The sequence below is a fragment of the Helicoverpa zea genome, unplaced genomic scaffold, assembly GCF_022581195.2.
Source record: "Helicoverpa zea isolate HzStark_Cry1AcR unplaced genomic scaffold, ilHelZeax1.1 pri_000016Farrow_1_scaff_4_deb, whole genome shotgun sequence".
Lineage (NCBI taxonomy): Eukaryota > Metazoa > Arthropoda > Insecta > Lepidoptera > Noctuidae > Helicoverpa > Helicoverpa zea.
Window position 1 is genome coordinate 360,633 of NW_025899711.1, and position 16,741 is coordinate 377,373.

The 16,741-nt window shown below is 37.5% G+C and overlaps 2 protein-coding genes across 2 annotated transcripts; both read right to left on the reverse strand.

Annotated features, from left to right (window-relative positions):
- Positions 1-235: 235 nt before the first annotated feature.
- On the reverse strand, positions 236-10,224 carry LOC124645529 (G-protein coupled receptor Mth2-like). Its single transcript, XM_047185336.1, has 8 exons — positions 9,799-10,224; positions 9,450-9,615; positions 6,099-6,290; positions 5,763-5,841; positions 2,545-2,735; positions 1,861-2,029; positions 1,527-1,712; positions 236-525 (listed from the first exon to the last, which is right to left on the reverse strand). The coding sequence occupies exons 1-8, from the start codon at positions 10,222-10,224 to the stop codon at positions 465-467; spliced, it is 1,470 nt and encodes a 489-aa protein (XP_047041292.1). The 3' UTR covers positions 236-464.
- A 5,910-nt stretch (positions 10,225-16,134) lies between these two features.
- On the reverse strand, positions 16,135-16,600 carry LOC124645526 (probable G-protein coupled receptor Mth-like 3). The gene is made up of 2 exons (XM_047185330.1): positions 16,446-16,600; positions 16,135-16,348 (listed from the first exon to the last, which is right to left on the reverse strand). Exons 1-2 carry the CDS (start codon positions 16,598-16,600, stop codon positions 16,135-16,137), a joined length of 369 nt encoding a protein of 122 aa, XP_047041286.1.
- Between the last annotated feature and the right edge of the window lie 141 nt (positions 16,601-16,741).

The window sequence follows — 16,741 nt, forward strand, 5'->3', positions numbered from 1 at the left end:
TAATTCCTACACTGACTGTGTTGAAAGTGGTGGTATCGCCTCTCAGAGTGCTCAGAGAATTTACACTCGTGATGATGATGTATGTGCTTTTTTAAGCTCCTGCGTGGAGTAGTGTAACAAATAAATAGATTCTTGTATTCTAGGTACCTACATTATAAAACATGATTCATTTACTTTACTTTGTTATCTCTCTCTTGTCACAGGATCTGTAGATGAGGTTAAATAATAAAAACCATGCAAATAATAACTAGTTTATTACAAGTAAAGGCAATATGGTTAAGCAGGTACAGCGGACTGTCTGACCTCTAAATTACATCGATGTACGAAGAATGTGAAGAGATACTCTGATGGTAAGCAATCAATATATTGTTGTCCGCGACACCAGAGGATAGGTAAGTGTGTTGACGGCCTTAATTCTATGGCTAAGATTTATTTAAGAAAGGATTTAAAAATTAACATTGTCATTAAAATTCGCCATTAGTCGTATATGTTGCGTGCAGCTGGTCGTCTTTCACCTGTGCGAACCTGTATAAAAATAAATCCATTCGTTCAGATACCAGAAGGAACGCCCTAAAACAGCCATCAACATAAATATAAACATGTAGCCTCTTTTTGCAAAATACACAGAGAAAATGAGACTAAATATCCAACCCTGTGGGAAGTAGATTGAGGTTTTGCACAAACCCGGGGGCGAGGAGAGCCAACTCGCATTATGCAATGGTGATGAGCATTTATCACCACCATTGCTTAATGCGAGCATCCCTCTCTGTGTGAGAGAAGACCTGTGCCCTGTAGTGGTATGATAAAAAGGCTAACGACGATGATAATGGGCGGGGAAATGCAAGGGGTTAGCCCTGGAAGTAAGAATGATACGTGCTTATTGGAATTTTGTAACGATCACTGGAAGACTCATAGATTAAGCATGTTTAATGTTTAAAGAAAGAAAGAAATATGGCATTTTTGCAAGCGACTAAATGGAATGGTACGGATGCTAGAGAAATTGGTGAGGGAAACAAATTATATTCTTGAGGAAGTGACGAAAGAATAAATGGTGTGGGAATCGTGTTAGATGAAACTGAAAGAAACCTTGATAAATGTAATGCCGTTGATGTCATCATCCTCCGAGCCTTTTTTTTTGGGTCGGCTTCCAGTCTAACCGGATTCAGCTGAGTACCAGTGCTTTACAAGAAGCGACTGCCTATCTGACCTCCTCAACCCAGTTACCCGGGCAACCCGATACCCCTTGGTTAGACTGGTGTCAGACTTACTGGCTTCTGACTACCCGTAACGACTGCCAAGGATGTTCAATGACAGCCGGGACCTACAGTTTAACGTGCTAACCGAAACACAGCCAATGGTGTCTAAGATATACTTAGAAAGTACATACAGTCTTAGAAAAGTTGCATTGGTATTTTTTTTTTTTTTTGCTTTTGCCGTTGATGTATCATGAAATAATTATATAGTTATTTAAAAAAAAAATAGCTATATCCTAGTCCTTCAAAAAGCAAATACAAAACTAGACGAACCTCTTCTTGATCATTTTCCAAGTCTTCTTCTTACACACAAACATGATAAAGATGAAGAGGCCAATCAGTACGTTATAGGCGTCAAAGAATTGCCAGAAAGCATCCGGTTCAGGGTAGATGGAGCCGATCACCTCTAGGATCCAGTTGATCCCCATCAAGACGAACAACTTGATATAAACAGTGAATCTGGAACATGTTTACAAAATTTTCTTAATCTCCAATTCAAACTTTTGGTCCCAGCCCCAGTGTGGAATGGTATTTAGTAATTTTTATTTTTAGATTCTATAGCCATATAATTTAAAAATAATATTAGATAGGCAGTTTAGGTACTGACCTCTGTGTGTCTTTCCTTTGCTGGTCGTGGGTGCCGCTTTCCCTGCCCTGCAACATTTGTGACTCTCGCTTCATCTTCGCTATCTTGAACGCCGTCAGCACGAAGAATGTCGTGTTTGCCACACAGAGAATCACAATGGGCACGTACAAGTATATAAACCTGCTGTTACCTGGAAATATTAAGGGTTTAATAGCAAATGAGTTGTGTTCTAAAGTCAAATGGAATGACAAAAAAAGTGTATTATCTATACATATAATGCTAATACCAAAGCATGGGTACTAGTTACCCCGCTTAAGCAGCCAGTCACATGTACTTAAACTTAAATGTGTCTCCTATCTTCGGTAAGTTCAGCCTTCAACGTTAGCAGCTAGACCTGGGTGCATCAGCACACCGCTGCCAAAACTTACATAGTGTGTGCTACTATGATCAGCTTAAACAAAGTTTTCAGTGACTAATGTAGAGGTATGGTTGCTCGGGTATCTTGGTTGAAGAGGTCAGAGACAGGCACTCCTTGTTAAACACTGATACTCAGTTGCATCCGATTAGACTGGAAGCCAACTCCAACATAGTCGGGAAAAAGGCTAGGCAGGTGGTAACGACGTAGCTTTGACTTGAAATGACTGGTGCAAGAGTTATACGATCAACAGATTGTCTAGCCCTTTATCCTTTGTATTATCAACTTACCGTATAAGAAACAGCCTTGTAGCCTAATCATTGGCAGCAGGGGGTGCTGTACTGGAAGAGACTTGGAGAACTCCAACGTTGCCAACAGGGCGGTGAGGGCAGTTGGCACACCAAACGCGTATAATGCGTAGTAGGTGAACCGTTTATGCGGCTTTTCTGGCAGTACCTGGCTATTCTTGCAGCATGTACGACTGGAAAGTTATAATAAAAACCAATTAAATAAAAAATCTCAGTCTTAACAACTGAACACTCGAGTATTAGTAAAATACTAATACTGAAACGCTAAACAATTTTTAAGTGGGATCAAACATCATGCTGCATCGAAAGAAATATTTATCTAGTAAAAATAAAATTACCTAAATTTGATTATTTCAAGGAAAGAAGTACTTTCTGTAGTTAATTTATTTGTGAGGAATGTTGAAGGTTTGTGTTGCTGCAATATTATGGATTCCTGATTATTATAAATATAATGCACACAACATCTACTTGTTACCTACTACATTCAAACTAAGATGAGTCCATAGGTAAAACCTGTCTGTCGTGTTTTTCTGACTAGAAGGTAAGATTAGGTATAGGAAAAATATTTTGCAAAATGATATCCCACCAAAAACATTAAATGTAAAAAAAAAGCAAATCCTCTACGCAATTCCTCCACCGTAAAAAGTTTTGAGATCGCATAGAAGCCAAGTCCTGTTCTACTTTATTTGTAATAATAAATCAATATTTTGTGACTATATCAATAGTTTTGTTCACATTACAATAATATTGACTTGGCCATGAGCACTGAGAACTGAACCGCAATAGACGTGACCATAGGGATAAAAGTAGTGATTCTAATTAATCCTCATTTAAGTTGTGTGTGGCAAAAATATTACACGTTAATACGTGTAATATTTAAAAAAAAACATTAAATGTTACTGAGATGACATAGTCGTGATAACTTAGTGGAAGTCGTGGTGGTTTAGTGGGTAGAGAACCAATCTCTCAAGTATGAGCGTGCGTCTTTGATTCCAGGTCTGGCAAGTACCTGCCAATGCAACTTTTCTAAGTTCGTATGTACTTTCTACGTATATTTTGGATACCAATGACCGTTATTTGGAGGGGATGTTAAATTGTAGGTTCCGGCTGTCTTGGCAGTCGTTATGGGTAGTCAGAAACCAGTAAGTCTGACCAGTTTGACCAAGGGATGTTGGGTTGAGCGGTTAACTGGGTTGTGGAGGTCAGATAGGCAGTCGCTCTTTGTAAAACACTGGTACTCAGTTGCATCGTGACTGGAAGTCGACCCTAACACAATTGGGACAAAGGCTCTTGAGATAATAACGACAATAATAATGAGGCATCTGAGGTTGATGACGGGGAGTAGCGACCCCGGGCATATATACTGAGTTCTCCAGGGAGAGTATACTGTCCCCCATCTCCAGCCGGTCGGAGTGAACCATGACGGGGGTAGGTCTCACGCCTCTGGCTTGGCTTGGCCGTCCAGAGTGGAGTCGCTAGAGCAGGGTTAGTAGCCCTGCTTGGAGGATAGGTGCCTCGTGGTAAGTGACCCACAGGGAGCGCGTAATCTGCGTTTAAAATCCGCCGAGGTATCCTCACACTTCAGTCGCTCATGTCCCTATTGCCCTCTTTTTGCAATTCAGTGACTGATTCCCGGGGGCCCAGTAAGTGAGCTGGCGAGTCTCCACCTGCCATTTTTACATACGTATCTAATACATTGTCATCGACAGGTGCCATAGTTCCCATAGTTTCCCCATTCCAAGTCCATTAGCATCCCATCACAATAGCCCAAGTAGTATTCATCCACAGTTAGCAATGGTAGATATAGCACAGAACCGGGGATTGTCTTTTTTTTTAACGACGTCCACCGGGGATTGTCCTTGCGTTCATTTCTATAGTGTATAAAGGGATAATCGTCGGTTCTGTGTCACCATTTCATTAAAGTTGTCTCAAAAAGGCTTCAGCGTATTGGCTTCGGCCTAACGTTTGCCTCCCAAAAATTCGATTATATCGAACATACAAAATAATAATGAGAAATATATAACGAAACAAATTCGGAGAGTGGGTGCTCGTGACGCCACGTCTAGGTATGTAAAATTTGTACTATGCAGTGACTTAACACAAAATTCAAGCGTATTATATCTTCGTTATTATTTGCTTGTGAGAAGGAGAAAAGAAAAAATACGTGTCCATTATTTTAGGGTTATCTAAAAGTCGGACTAATTACTTTTTTTGATTCACCATAGGTACCTATTTCATAACATTAATTTCTATACGTTTCAAGTGAAGTATTGCTCTTGAAGTTCCACATCAGGTGTTCCAGATCTTCGATGTTTATACGTCAACAGAGAGTGCTTATCAGATTGAACCACTTTTGCTAAAACGTCATATCTTTATATGCTATGGTCTAGCTGGGTTCCTGGGGTTCCACATCAGGTGTTTTACATCTTCAATTTTTATAAGTCAACAGAGAGTGCTTATAAGATTGAACAACTTTTGCTAAAACGTCATACCTCTATATGCTATAGTCTAGCTAGGGCCCTGGAGTTCCACATCAGGTGTTTTAGATCTTCAATTTGTATAAGTCAATAAAAAGTGCTTATCAAATTGAACAACTTTTGCTAAAACGTCATACCTGAATATGGTACAGAGAAGCTGGGCTCTTGGGGTTCCACATCAGGTGTTCCAGATCTTCAAATTTATTATCTCAGCTGAAAATGCTCATCACATGAAACAATTTCTGCTATGGCACCATTTTTGTATCTCTTATAGTTTTGTTGGTCTCAAGTTTCGAAGATAAATTATAGCCTAATGCTGACCAGGCTTAATACTGATACAACAAAGAAAAAATCATTGAAATCCGTTCAGTAGTTCGGAAGATTAGCGTGTACAAACAAACAGACATACAGACAGAATTTTTTTTTGGATTTGCACTGTTTCTAAACCCCACCCAATTATTATTTTTTTAATATATTCAATGTACAGACAAAGTTTTTTTACAGATTTATTATATGTATAGAAGTTGTGCTTATGAGGTTATAAAATGTCTAAATACTTTGAGAGGCATCGGTCCTAGGCACAATAGAAAAGCTATTGGTAGTCGGACACTTGGTATTCCTATGTTCTATGAACGCTTTTGTCAATAGAAAAACCATTTGTTTGAGGGTGTCATATGGTGGCTTGTAGGTATATAATAATGTATGTATACTATTAGTATTTACCTGAAAGTCCACCAGATATCGTAGCACATAACGTTCATCCAGAAGAATGCAGACAGCAGGGAGAAGTACACGATGAACGCTGGAATAACAACACTCATGTTAACACACCCACTTTAATTACTTTGAACACAAAACATTTGGGAATTCAATAATTTAGGCCCTATATAGTATAGGTATGGCACTCTAATGTTCCTCATACATGACCACATGCAAATGGTTTTCAGCTAAGTTTTAAGCGTTCCCCCTATCTTAATAAGGGGATTGGTTTATACTTAAGCACATGTTTGGTTTGACTCCAAATACACAGAGGAAAAATAATACATATAATGAACTTACTGCAAACAAGGCAAATATTCTGAGTGATATCATCGGTCATTATCAAGATCTGCATTGTTGCCAGAAACAGAAAACTCACGAAGAAGCTGAGGAGATATGCCATGAGCACCATGCCAGGGAGGTTGCGGAGCTCTGGTATCCACGCATATACTGCCACGGTCAGAAGGATGAAGAAACACGAGATCAGCATACCTGGAAAAAAATCTGAATCATCAACATGTCGGTTGATAAATTCCATATTGGAAATATACAGTAGAGTAGATTTTTCATATTCTTAAATAGAAATATATGAAAGCTAACGTTTTTTTAATAGCGGAAGCTGCAAATCTTTGCCACTTTTCTAATAAGATCACTTACAGCCAGTTTCTTCATCAAAAGTTAAAGCCAAAGTAAAAGTCAAAGTAATGTCTAAAGTAAAAGTAACGGTCAAATTCAATTTTAGGGTTCCGTACCTCGAAAGGAAAAAACGGAACCCTTATAGGATCACTTTGTTGTCCGTCTGTCTGTCTGTCTGTCTGTCTGTCAAGACCCTTTATCTTAAGAACGCGTGGACGTATCAAGCTGAAATTCACATGAAATACTCGGGTCTATTGTCCCTTTAGGCTGTGAAAATATCAAGCTTCTAAGCCAAGCCAATCAAAAGATACAACCGATTATGTCGATATTTTCAACAAATTCTCGACACTCGCAAAGGAATCAAAACCTAGAGGGTACTTCCCGTAAACTCAGAATCTTGAAATTCGGCATGAAGCATTGTTATATAATGCAAATATAGGAAAAATTGCGAAAATCTCATTTTTTTGTTATATAATATAATAAAAATATTTTAATAAAATGAAACTTACTACCTTATTTCTCACGAACGAATAAAGGTACCAAATTGAAATTTATACCAAATACCTAGGTCTATTGTCCCTTTAAGCAATGAAAAAATCAAACTTCTAAGTTAACGCGATCAAAAGATACAGCAGTTTTACCGACACCTTAGACGAATTTCCGTCACACGCTAGGGAATCAAAACCTACAAGGTACTTCCCGTGAACTCAGAATCTTAAAATTCGGCACGAAGCAACGTTATATAGTACAGATAAAGGAAAAATTGCGAAAATGATAAATTTGAAGTTACATAAAATATTAAAATATTATTTTTGCTTACATGACATAAAATATTTATTTCATAATTATAAACTTAGTACCTACCCTTTTTCACATGAACGCGTAGAGATATTAAAGTTTTGAATAAAAAGTGAAATTCATATCAAACACTTCTTAAATATAATGGCCTCTAAACTGTGAAAAATTTTAAATCATTCAAAGGTCATTGGGCACCTTAGTATGAAAACCATACCCACGGCGGATAGGAACGAAATATAGCACAGTATAATGATAAAGGCTCTGATTTACTATGGCATTAGTGGCATCAATGTGAACCATGGGAATCTAGAGAAAATCAGGTGTAAACATCAAATATTTTCCTCATTTCAATGGGGAATTTAAACGACCAAGTTTGACGGATTTGAGAAATCATTTCTTTGTAGTGAAAGAGTATACTCGCCGTTTAATTCCATTGTCATCAGGTCAGGATCTGATGATGGAAATCCTGAGAAATCGAGGGCAACTATCAGAAATTGTAGGCATGCATAGGATTAAAAACTTGATTCTCAGATGTATGTCTGGTGATACTATCAAACAGTGAAGGTTTAGAGCTTATCTGATGATGGAGACGTGAGAAAGTCGAGAGAACTCGGTATGTTTTAGTTACGTCGTGTTTGGGCTTATATTATTCGTATTGACGAGAACTTTTCACAAAGTTAAAAATAAAAACTTTTTACAAAAAAAAAAAACAACTTCTAAAACAACAAGAAAACTGTTTATATGCATCGGTCTAGATCTCGGTGGTTAAATAAATATAGATGCATCCTCTAGACACCGACTTCTAGACCGATGCACCTAACATCTTTTTAATTTCTTCCTTGCTTTTGTTTTCTTGTTGCTTTTTTATATGTTTGAAGTTGGATTTGTTTGTAAAATGCTAGAAAATAAAATAATGCCGACTTTATAAAACAAAGAAAGGTACAGAATTACGCTTTTGCCAAGGCTCTAGAAACGTAAAGCCAGCAGCCCCGAATCCTACTCTCTAGAAGTCGTTGTTACAATTCGACAGCTACAAGTCGTCAGGCGGTTTCGAAAAAAACCTGAAACTGGGGCTCTTTAGGTGATTAATCCCTCAAAAATAAAAGATCCCATTCCTGCAATGGCTGCTTTAACCCAAGTTAGTAGTGAATTCTCATCACCTAAAATAAAATAAGCTCCAACACAAGGTTACGTTATAAATTGTAAAGGAGTTCCCATAACTATATCTGATCTTAGCTGTCGATCCCACAATGGCAGTCAAACCCATCTTTGTGGAAAGTCACCAATACGAATAAAATAAGCCCAAACACGTGGTAGTTGCAACATACCGTTCGGGAGTGCCCTTGACTCTCTGTAGTCTCCATAATCAAATCAGCTCCAAACCTTCACTGTTTACCAGTACCCTCAAAAATACACTCACATGTCTGGTTATGACTCGATGCGTGCCTACAATATTCAAGAGTCGCCCTCGATTTCTCAGGGTTTCCAGATCCTCATCAAATCCTGGTCATCCGGATTGGCACCTTCCTTCTTTATGAAATGTCTTTAACAATAAAAACTAGCATTGCAACCTGTACACTCCTCTGAAACTGCTTGTCTTTTATATTTTTCAAACGATCCTGGACATTCGTCTCCATGGAATTTTAATAAAATATTTATATTCAAAGAAACGTCATACCATTCTCCACGATTTAAAACTACTTTGATTCATGTCCGCCACTTTTTACAAAGCGGGTCAGATATGCCCCATGACCTTTAAGACATAATTCGTTATTTTCAATCAGATTTCTGAATGATGACTATAAAATGTTGTATATAAATAACTTCAATAAAATAACTTTTACAAGGTACTGGCCTACTATTTTAGTTATATTATTATAAAATAAAAAATATTAACTATTTTGACTCTCACGAAATTACCATAACTATGATTGTTCTAAACTGAACGGTTGGCGCGAAACTCACTTTTTATCTATACAGCATTTGTACGGAACCCTCGGTGCGCGAGTCCGACTCGCACTTGGCCGGTTTTTTCTATTAGTTTTGCTGTCACTTTAGTCTTGAAAAAACGTATTTGACCGTTACTTTTACTTTAGACATTACTTTAACTTTAACTTTTGATGAAGAAACTGGCCGTTAATCGGAAAGGGGTAATTTTATGTATTAACCGAACCCGTATGTCAAAATGAGCTTCGCATTTATATTTATTGTACTTACAACTACTTTTAATTTCATGGTTTTTTGGATCTGGTTTCCCTTTATAGCAAATCAAGGCGCCCAGGTGAGCTGTTTCATCGTCTTCGAGGAATGTATCAATGCAGTACTTATCCGGTTCGTAGATGATCAGCATTTTGTTTGGAATTCCAACATAGAGGTTGCCATCCTGTGAAAGAGTGTGCTGGGGTTTTTGATCTTTCTAAACTTTGATAATTTGTTATATATTATTAGTATTTTTGTGTAGTATAACATTAAGAAACAAAAACTACAGTGGCAAGAGCAATCAAGGTTCTTAAAAGTTCTCGACACCTATTATTTTACTCAGTTCTTTAAGACGATAGAAACTCACATTTAATAAAAGCATTTCTGGAAACTCTGGTGTTGCTGCTATTCTGACTTCATTATCTCCAGTACATTTCATTCTACCAATCATGAAAATAAACTCTTTCGTTGCGTTGAATCCTTCTATTATTCCAGATTTCTGTTTCCCGACGGGGGGATCGAAAACATAAGAACTTGGAACACATTCCGTTATAGGCTCATTGTAGACCCATCCAAATGGGCAACATTTCCTGGCACAAGTTCCCTTGAGACACACACATCCTCTCTCCTCTCCAGTTGTGTTACTCAGTATAATTTCATCGTCCCCAAATGTGATGCCATTGTAAGTCCTGTTCACCAGTTCGACACTTTTTTGATAAACGCAAAGTTGAGGATCTGATACAACCTCCGATATAATTACACAAAATGCTATCACTGATATGAATGTAATCATTGTAACAAACTTAACATTTCACACCCGCCTGGCTTGGTAGCCTTATTGAAACTAAGCTAGCATTATATCACATAGCATCTTGAGAAACAGATTTAGTACCTATCAAATAGTTGCCAAAAATGCAGGTGTTCACAAGTTTATCCTCAAAGTAGAGATTTGGTATTCAAGAAATGGGCTGCATATTTTATCATCAATATAAATAACGCATCCTTGATAAAGAAATTCAGTAGTATGACTACGTACAGATACCAGCAGGCCTACGATTCTGTAAAATTTTACCAATCGAAAATTAACCTTCCACTATTGTGATAAGGTTGAAAATGTTGATTGAGGTAGGTTGATATGTGCACATTTACATTTTCGTCTGTACATTCATTCATTGTATTTGGGGACTTGCATTTAGCTAGTTACATGATACATGCATTGCATTCATTTTTAAGAAATGTCGAGGAAAATCTATAACTTTGTTCGCCATTGACATTAAAAACAAAATTATAAAAGTAGGTAACGTGTTTTCGTGAGACGATTATTATGCTTGTGCATACCGGTTTGTACCGGTACGTGTTTATTTCGAGCTCATTCGATTTCTTTCATCTGTATTGTTTATTTGACAAAAGTTCCTTGTTAGACTTGCTTCGGTAAGTAGGTAGGTATGAATAAAAAGTAAAAATAAAATTTTGTGTGCTTCTTCTTGATTTCAAATGTTTTTTTGCTGACTGGGGATAGAATTTTGAAATTAGCCTCATACAAGTAGGTAGATAATATCAAATTTTAGGAATAGTTTTATATTATCTACTTAACAGGAAGGTAGAATATTGGGAGTGACCGTTGGACATAATTGAAATAATGTTATCAATTGTAGTTCAGGCCAAAATCGCTATGTGGATTTTAGAAACTTTCTTAAAGCACTTTTTTGTGGGCGGGCGGGCTGGTAAAGTTTGCGTCTCTGAATGCTACTCAGTAGCAGTTAACGTCCGTCAGGTGGATTGGAGAAAACTCTGGCTTGTAAGGTGAATAAACTGTTACTAACTTAAGACCGCACCGCGGATTTTTTGATTTTAGATAGCTCCGCCCACTACACTTCCGAGTCTATCGCGTCGCGCAAGCTATACTCTTCACTCAATGTGTAAAATTTGAATTTCGCGCCAATCGCACACGCCGAGGTCAGCGCGGGGTCAGGAGAACCGAACAGGGAAGATAGGGAGCCGCAACTTACCTACGTTTTTTATTTTTTGATCGGATTTTTTTTTTGTTGTACTTACAAAAATTATTTGTAATGAAAACTTTTTATGAAGAGTAATATGATAATTTGGACGCGTATGGTTGTGTGTATGTATCTGTGGTGTGTCGTGTATGTGTGTTTGTATATCAAGAACGGATGAATCGATATGTATTTAGGTTTTTTTGTTTGAAATGAAAATTAATCGGGAGTGTTCCTAGCTTTATTTGGTGAATATCGGCCCAAGATGGCCGCCGCCACAAAATGGCGAATAACATATTTTTTTTACAATTCCTTCAGTATGGGTATCAAATGAAAGGGCTTGATTAGTAGAATCATGTATAATATTATTTAAAGTCCAAGATAGCCACCGCCAGAAAATGCTGAATGCATTGTTTTTTTATAGCTCTCTCAATATGGGTATCAAATGAAAGGGTTTGACTAGTGTTAAATAATTTATACTAATGTTATAAAGAGGGAAGATTTGATTGTTTGTTTCTGTGGATTGTATAAGCTCTGAAACTGCTTAACTGATTTGATTTGCTTTCACAATTAGAGATTTACACTATCCTCAGTGAATGTGGGCCATATTTTATCCGGGCACAGGAAGAAGTTCCCGGGGAATGCGGCTAAAATCGCGTTAAACAGCTAGTAAAAATTAAGTGGTTAAGGAATAAAAGCGTCGCAGATCTTGTGTGTTAACCATTTAAAAAATGTATCTAGTGAAGTGTAAGGTATCAAAGAAGTAATGAATCTAAGTAATTCATTTTCAAACATATTTATTTAAACTGATGAAATGTAAATAATAATATAATGTAAAAAAAAAGAATTTATAGTATAACACGGTCTCCATAGATTTTTTGTTCTCAGAGTGCTTATGTTTACGTAGTGTAAGTTGAACTCAGTCTTGCGCGCGGCCTTATGTGTGGGTAACCCTTGTACATATACAGTGACTTTGTGTGCGTGACAAGAGGTACAGTCGGGTACAAATACAGTTATTTAGGGGTTACGGCTGTTTAAGGAAAAACAGTTATTACGTAATTTAGGGCCTTACTACAAAAACTTTAAACCCTGTTTTACACTTGACGTTGACATTTTTTTAGACAAGGCATAAACTGACGTTTAAAAGTTTTTGTGGTAAGACGGTTAATGTTTATTTATCTGTGTAAATATCTATTGAAATTATTAAGTTAGTTTTTGATTTGTTTAATACCCAATAAAAATGTTTATTTATTTATAATGATTCTGAATCGCTACTTGAAAAATCAAGTCCACACTTTTATTTATTGTCCTCGTACCCCGAGCTAGAAAATAGTAAGGAGTATTTAATTCATCTTAGATATTTCACCTCATTTATTTCTTAGATACTGTCAATGTTAATTTGAAAAAACTTATGAGAAAATAATGAAAAACTGTAAGATGTAATAATAAAAAGCTTTGAATGTTGTTTCATTTTTTGAAACGCTACCTGACTCCTAAAACATTTTCTCCGTGAAGAACTAGACATTTTTGTAAACGACTGTACCCATAACAAAAAGCGATAAGAACTCGTCATGCTCGGACGACGTCACTGTCACACGAACGAAAGTTGTATATTTACAAGCCGACGCACACATAGGGCCGCGCGCAAATCTGAGTTATCGTCACAAATTATTATACCTACGGCCGGAGCGACAACATGCACAGGTCCAACCTCGACGAGGGCTATCGCCGGACTGGCTCGTCTCCGTACACATTGTGTATCAATCGCTAGAGCACGGACATAAGGTTCAGTATTGCGTAGCGTCTACCATGATCGCTGCCGCTCAAAAAATCCAATATCTTAAAACTTTAATTAAAAATGTTTGGTAATAGTTATGGAAAAATGACTTTGACAGAACGTTAATATTGATGTTAAAAATATATTAGAGTAATTTTGAAACATAAAGATAGTGTAACTTCCTTGTAGTTTCAAAAATAGTACTTTTTTAGACGTGTTTTCGGAATTAATTATGATCGAGTAAAATTATCAGTAAGTATCGTGTTTTCGTTCTGGCAGAATCTAGATAAAGATATCAATTTACCTATATCAAAATTTCAGATCCATTGGTAAGCTGGTAGTCCTATAATTTGGCATGGCAAACGGCTATCAAAATCACGGTGGCGTCTTAATTAATGTAATCATTTAATATTATGGATGGACTATGGACGAATGAATTTTACTCGTCCTATACTCTTTTTGTATCTATATTCTGTTTGATGTATTTAATGTAGCAAAATTAATCTAAAATATCTTTATTTGCTACAAAAAAAGTAACTTCTGGGCACGCTTTAAAGCTAAACCTTGCTTCTTCCAGCAAACTACCCACTTTTCAACATTGCTCAATAGTGATGAAATCTATGCGATATAATAAAAATATATTATGAATGGACGTATGGATTTTACTCATCGTATACTCTATTTGTATCTAGAGGTATATTCTGCAAGTGCCTGATGTATTTACTGTAGCAAAATTAATTTAAAATATCATTATTTGCTCTTATAAAGGTAACTTCTTAGCACGCTTATATGGATCATCTTCCAGTTTCTCCAGTTCCAGGTTCTTCCAGCAAACTGTACCCACTTTTCACCATTGCTCAATAATGATCAAACCTACGCCTATGCAAGCTCTTAGCGAGTACTTAATTTCTGAACATGGTGTTTCCGACCATTTTAAAAGTATACCAAAGAACTGTAAAAGTGCTCGTCAAGAGCATGACATGGGTTTCATTACTATTAAGCAATGTTAGAAAATAGGTACAGATTGACGCATGGTCCTTTGAACCGAAAGTTTACTAACTTGTTCTTTTCTCTCGTTCCACAAAGCATATTATTACTGTGGCCAAATATTAAATGAGCATTAGGGGTTGGACCCATAGTATAAAGCGCAATTTAAATACGGATTCTTGTCTGTTTCTTTCTTGTCACAGGATTTGTCTGTCAAGTTAAATAATAAAAACCATGCAAAATAATAATCCAACAGGTATCTGTGGAGATCAAAGGGGGAGGCCTATTTTCAGCAGTGGACGTCCTATGGCTGAGATGATGATGATGATGATGATGATGAAAATAATAACTTGTTTATTACGAGTAAATGCTAAGACAATAAAGTTAAGTAGGTACTACAGCAGTCTTTTCCGTCTTCTGACCTCTTGCAAAAACTTTGCACCACAAATAGTAGGTGTACGCTAAAATTACATTTAGGTTTATAAGAATCTTTCCTCGTTATTTTTTTATTTGATAAGAAGCAAAGAAGAGATGTGCTGATGGTAAACAATTAATGTATTGTTGTCCGTAACACCAGAGGATTGGGAAGTGCATTGACGCCCTTTATCGGCTAAAGTTTAAGGAAAATTTTGAAAAAATTTCATTGTCATTAAAATCCGCCATTAGTCGTCTGTGTTGTGTGCAGCTGGTCGCCTTTCAACTGTGCGAACCTGTGTAAAATAAATCCATTAGTTCAGAAACCAGAAGGAACATCCTACAAGAACCACAACACAGAGGGTTATTGCCGATGAATTCAATAATATAAAAAATGGAGCCAACTCATTTTGCAAAATGCCAAGAGAGCTTGAGACTAAAGATCCAATCCTGTGGAAAGTGGACTAATGCTATGGACGAACCCGGGCGGAGAAAGCCAACTCACATTGATGACAATGTCCGAAGAAATGTATGAGGTTAGCCCTGGAAGTAAGATTGAGGTGTGCTTATTGGAATTTTGTAACAATCAGTGGAAGACTCAGAGAGTAAGCGTGATGTGTTTAAAAAAAAAGACAGTAAGGGATTGTTCACACCAAACGTATTGTCCGCCGCTGACTGTGAGTATACTCACTGTCTGCCCCAGTGTGAACGTCGACTCAATCTGCAGTACCCGTACTCACCAAGCCGACAATAAGCTATCGCGTACGATGCGCTACATGTGTGAACAAAAGAATAGGCTCGTGTAGGTTCACACTAGATGCGTACGCTGAGCGGCTGACTATTCTACACATAAAAGAGCTCAGTATTAGAACCCCCCAATCTTCATACATAACAGATGCTATGTCTTCCCAAGCGCATCTTTGTAAGTTTCTATCACTAAATTCGTCTGAATTCGCATTCCAAATACATTTTCTAGAATGTACTTCTGCAATAAACTTTTCGGTGTCGAACATCGCGAGGTGTCACGTGTCACGTCTGTCCTCATTGAAGTTTGTTTCTCGAGTGTATTGCGGCCGAGGCGCGCGGCGGTGCGGGCGCGGCGGAGCGGCGCTATTCGGCAACTGCGTCCGCGTAGCCAATCCGCGTCCGCCGTGCATAGTCGCGTAGTAAAATAATCGGCCACTGAGAGTCAGCGACAACAGACGACGTAATAGCGTATAGTCGGTTCGGTGTGAACGACAATTTCAATATATATGGAAAAGCAATAAACTGCGTAACGCGCGCTCACAGTCAGCGGCCGACAATACGTTTGGTCTGAACGATGCCTAAATGTGGCATGTCTGCGACTTAATGGAATGGTGTTCTTTTATTGTGGTAGTGATGAAAACAGAAATGGTATGGGGATTATACTATGTAGATAGGACTGAACGAAACCTCGATGAATGTAGAGGTAGGTAATGCCACTGATGTGTCATGAAATAAATATTTAATACATGATTGATGATTGTTCATAAATAAATATATAGCTATTTTATCGACCTTTGAAAGCAAATATGAAACTAGACAATCCTCTAAGTCTTCCAAGTCTTCTTCTTACAAACATGATGAAGATGATGAGGCCGACCAGGACGTTGTAGGCGTCAGAAAATTGCCAGAAGATGTCAGCATCAGGGTAGAAGGAACTGACCACTTCCAGGATCCAGTTGATCCCCATCAAGATGAACAACTTGACGTAAATAGTGAACCTGGAACAGGATTGCAAAATTTTGACAATCTCAATTTGCAATTTTGGCCCAGCTCCAGTTTTTGGTTACATTTTGATACAATAGCCATATAATTAACCTTTGTGTGTCTTTTCTTCGCTGGTCATTGGCGCAGCTCTCTCTACCCAGCAGCACTTGTGTCTCTCGATTCATCTTCGCTATCTTGAAAGCCGTCAGCACGAAGAATGTCGTGTTTGCCACACAGAGAATCACAATGGGCAAGCCTCCAATCATTTGTTACCTGGAAATATTAAAAACTTAGTATCATAAGGTTGTGTTCTATGGTCAAATGGGTTGATAAAATATGTGTATTATCTTTACATGTTACAGCTAATACCATTGCGCGGCTACTGGTTAGCCCGCTAAACCAGCCGA

Bases quoted from the DNA above. Each gene is read 5' to 3' on its own strand.
- LOC124645529 (XM_047185336.1), bottom strand. From the start codon at position 10,224: ATGATTACATTCATATCAGTGATAGCATTTTGTGTAATTATATCGGAG. The intron at 2,736-5,762 runs GTAAATACTAAT...ATAACTTTCCAG, and splicing joins GATATCTGGTGGACTTTCAG to TCGTACATGCTGCAAGAATA. The intron at 1,713-1,860 runs GTCAGTACCTAA...AACATGTTCCAG, and splicing joins CAAAGGAAAGACACACAGAG to ATTCACTGTTTATATCAAGT.
- LOC124645526 (XM_047185330.1), bottom strand. From the start codon at position 16,600: ATGATTGGAGGCTTGCCCATTGTGATTCTCTGTGTGGCAAACACGACA. The intron at 16,349-16,445 runs GTTAATTATATG...ATCCTGTTCCAG, and splicing joins CGAAGAAAAGACACACAAAG to GTTCACTATTTACGTCAAGT.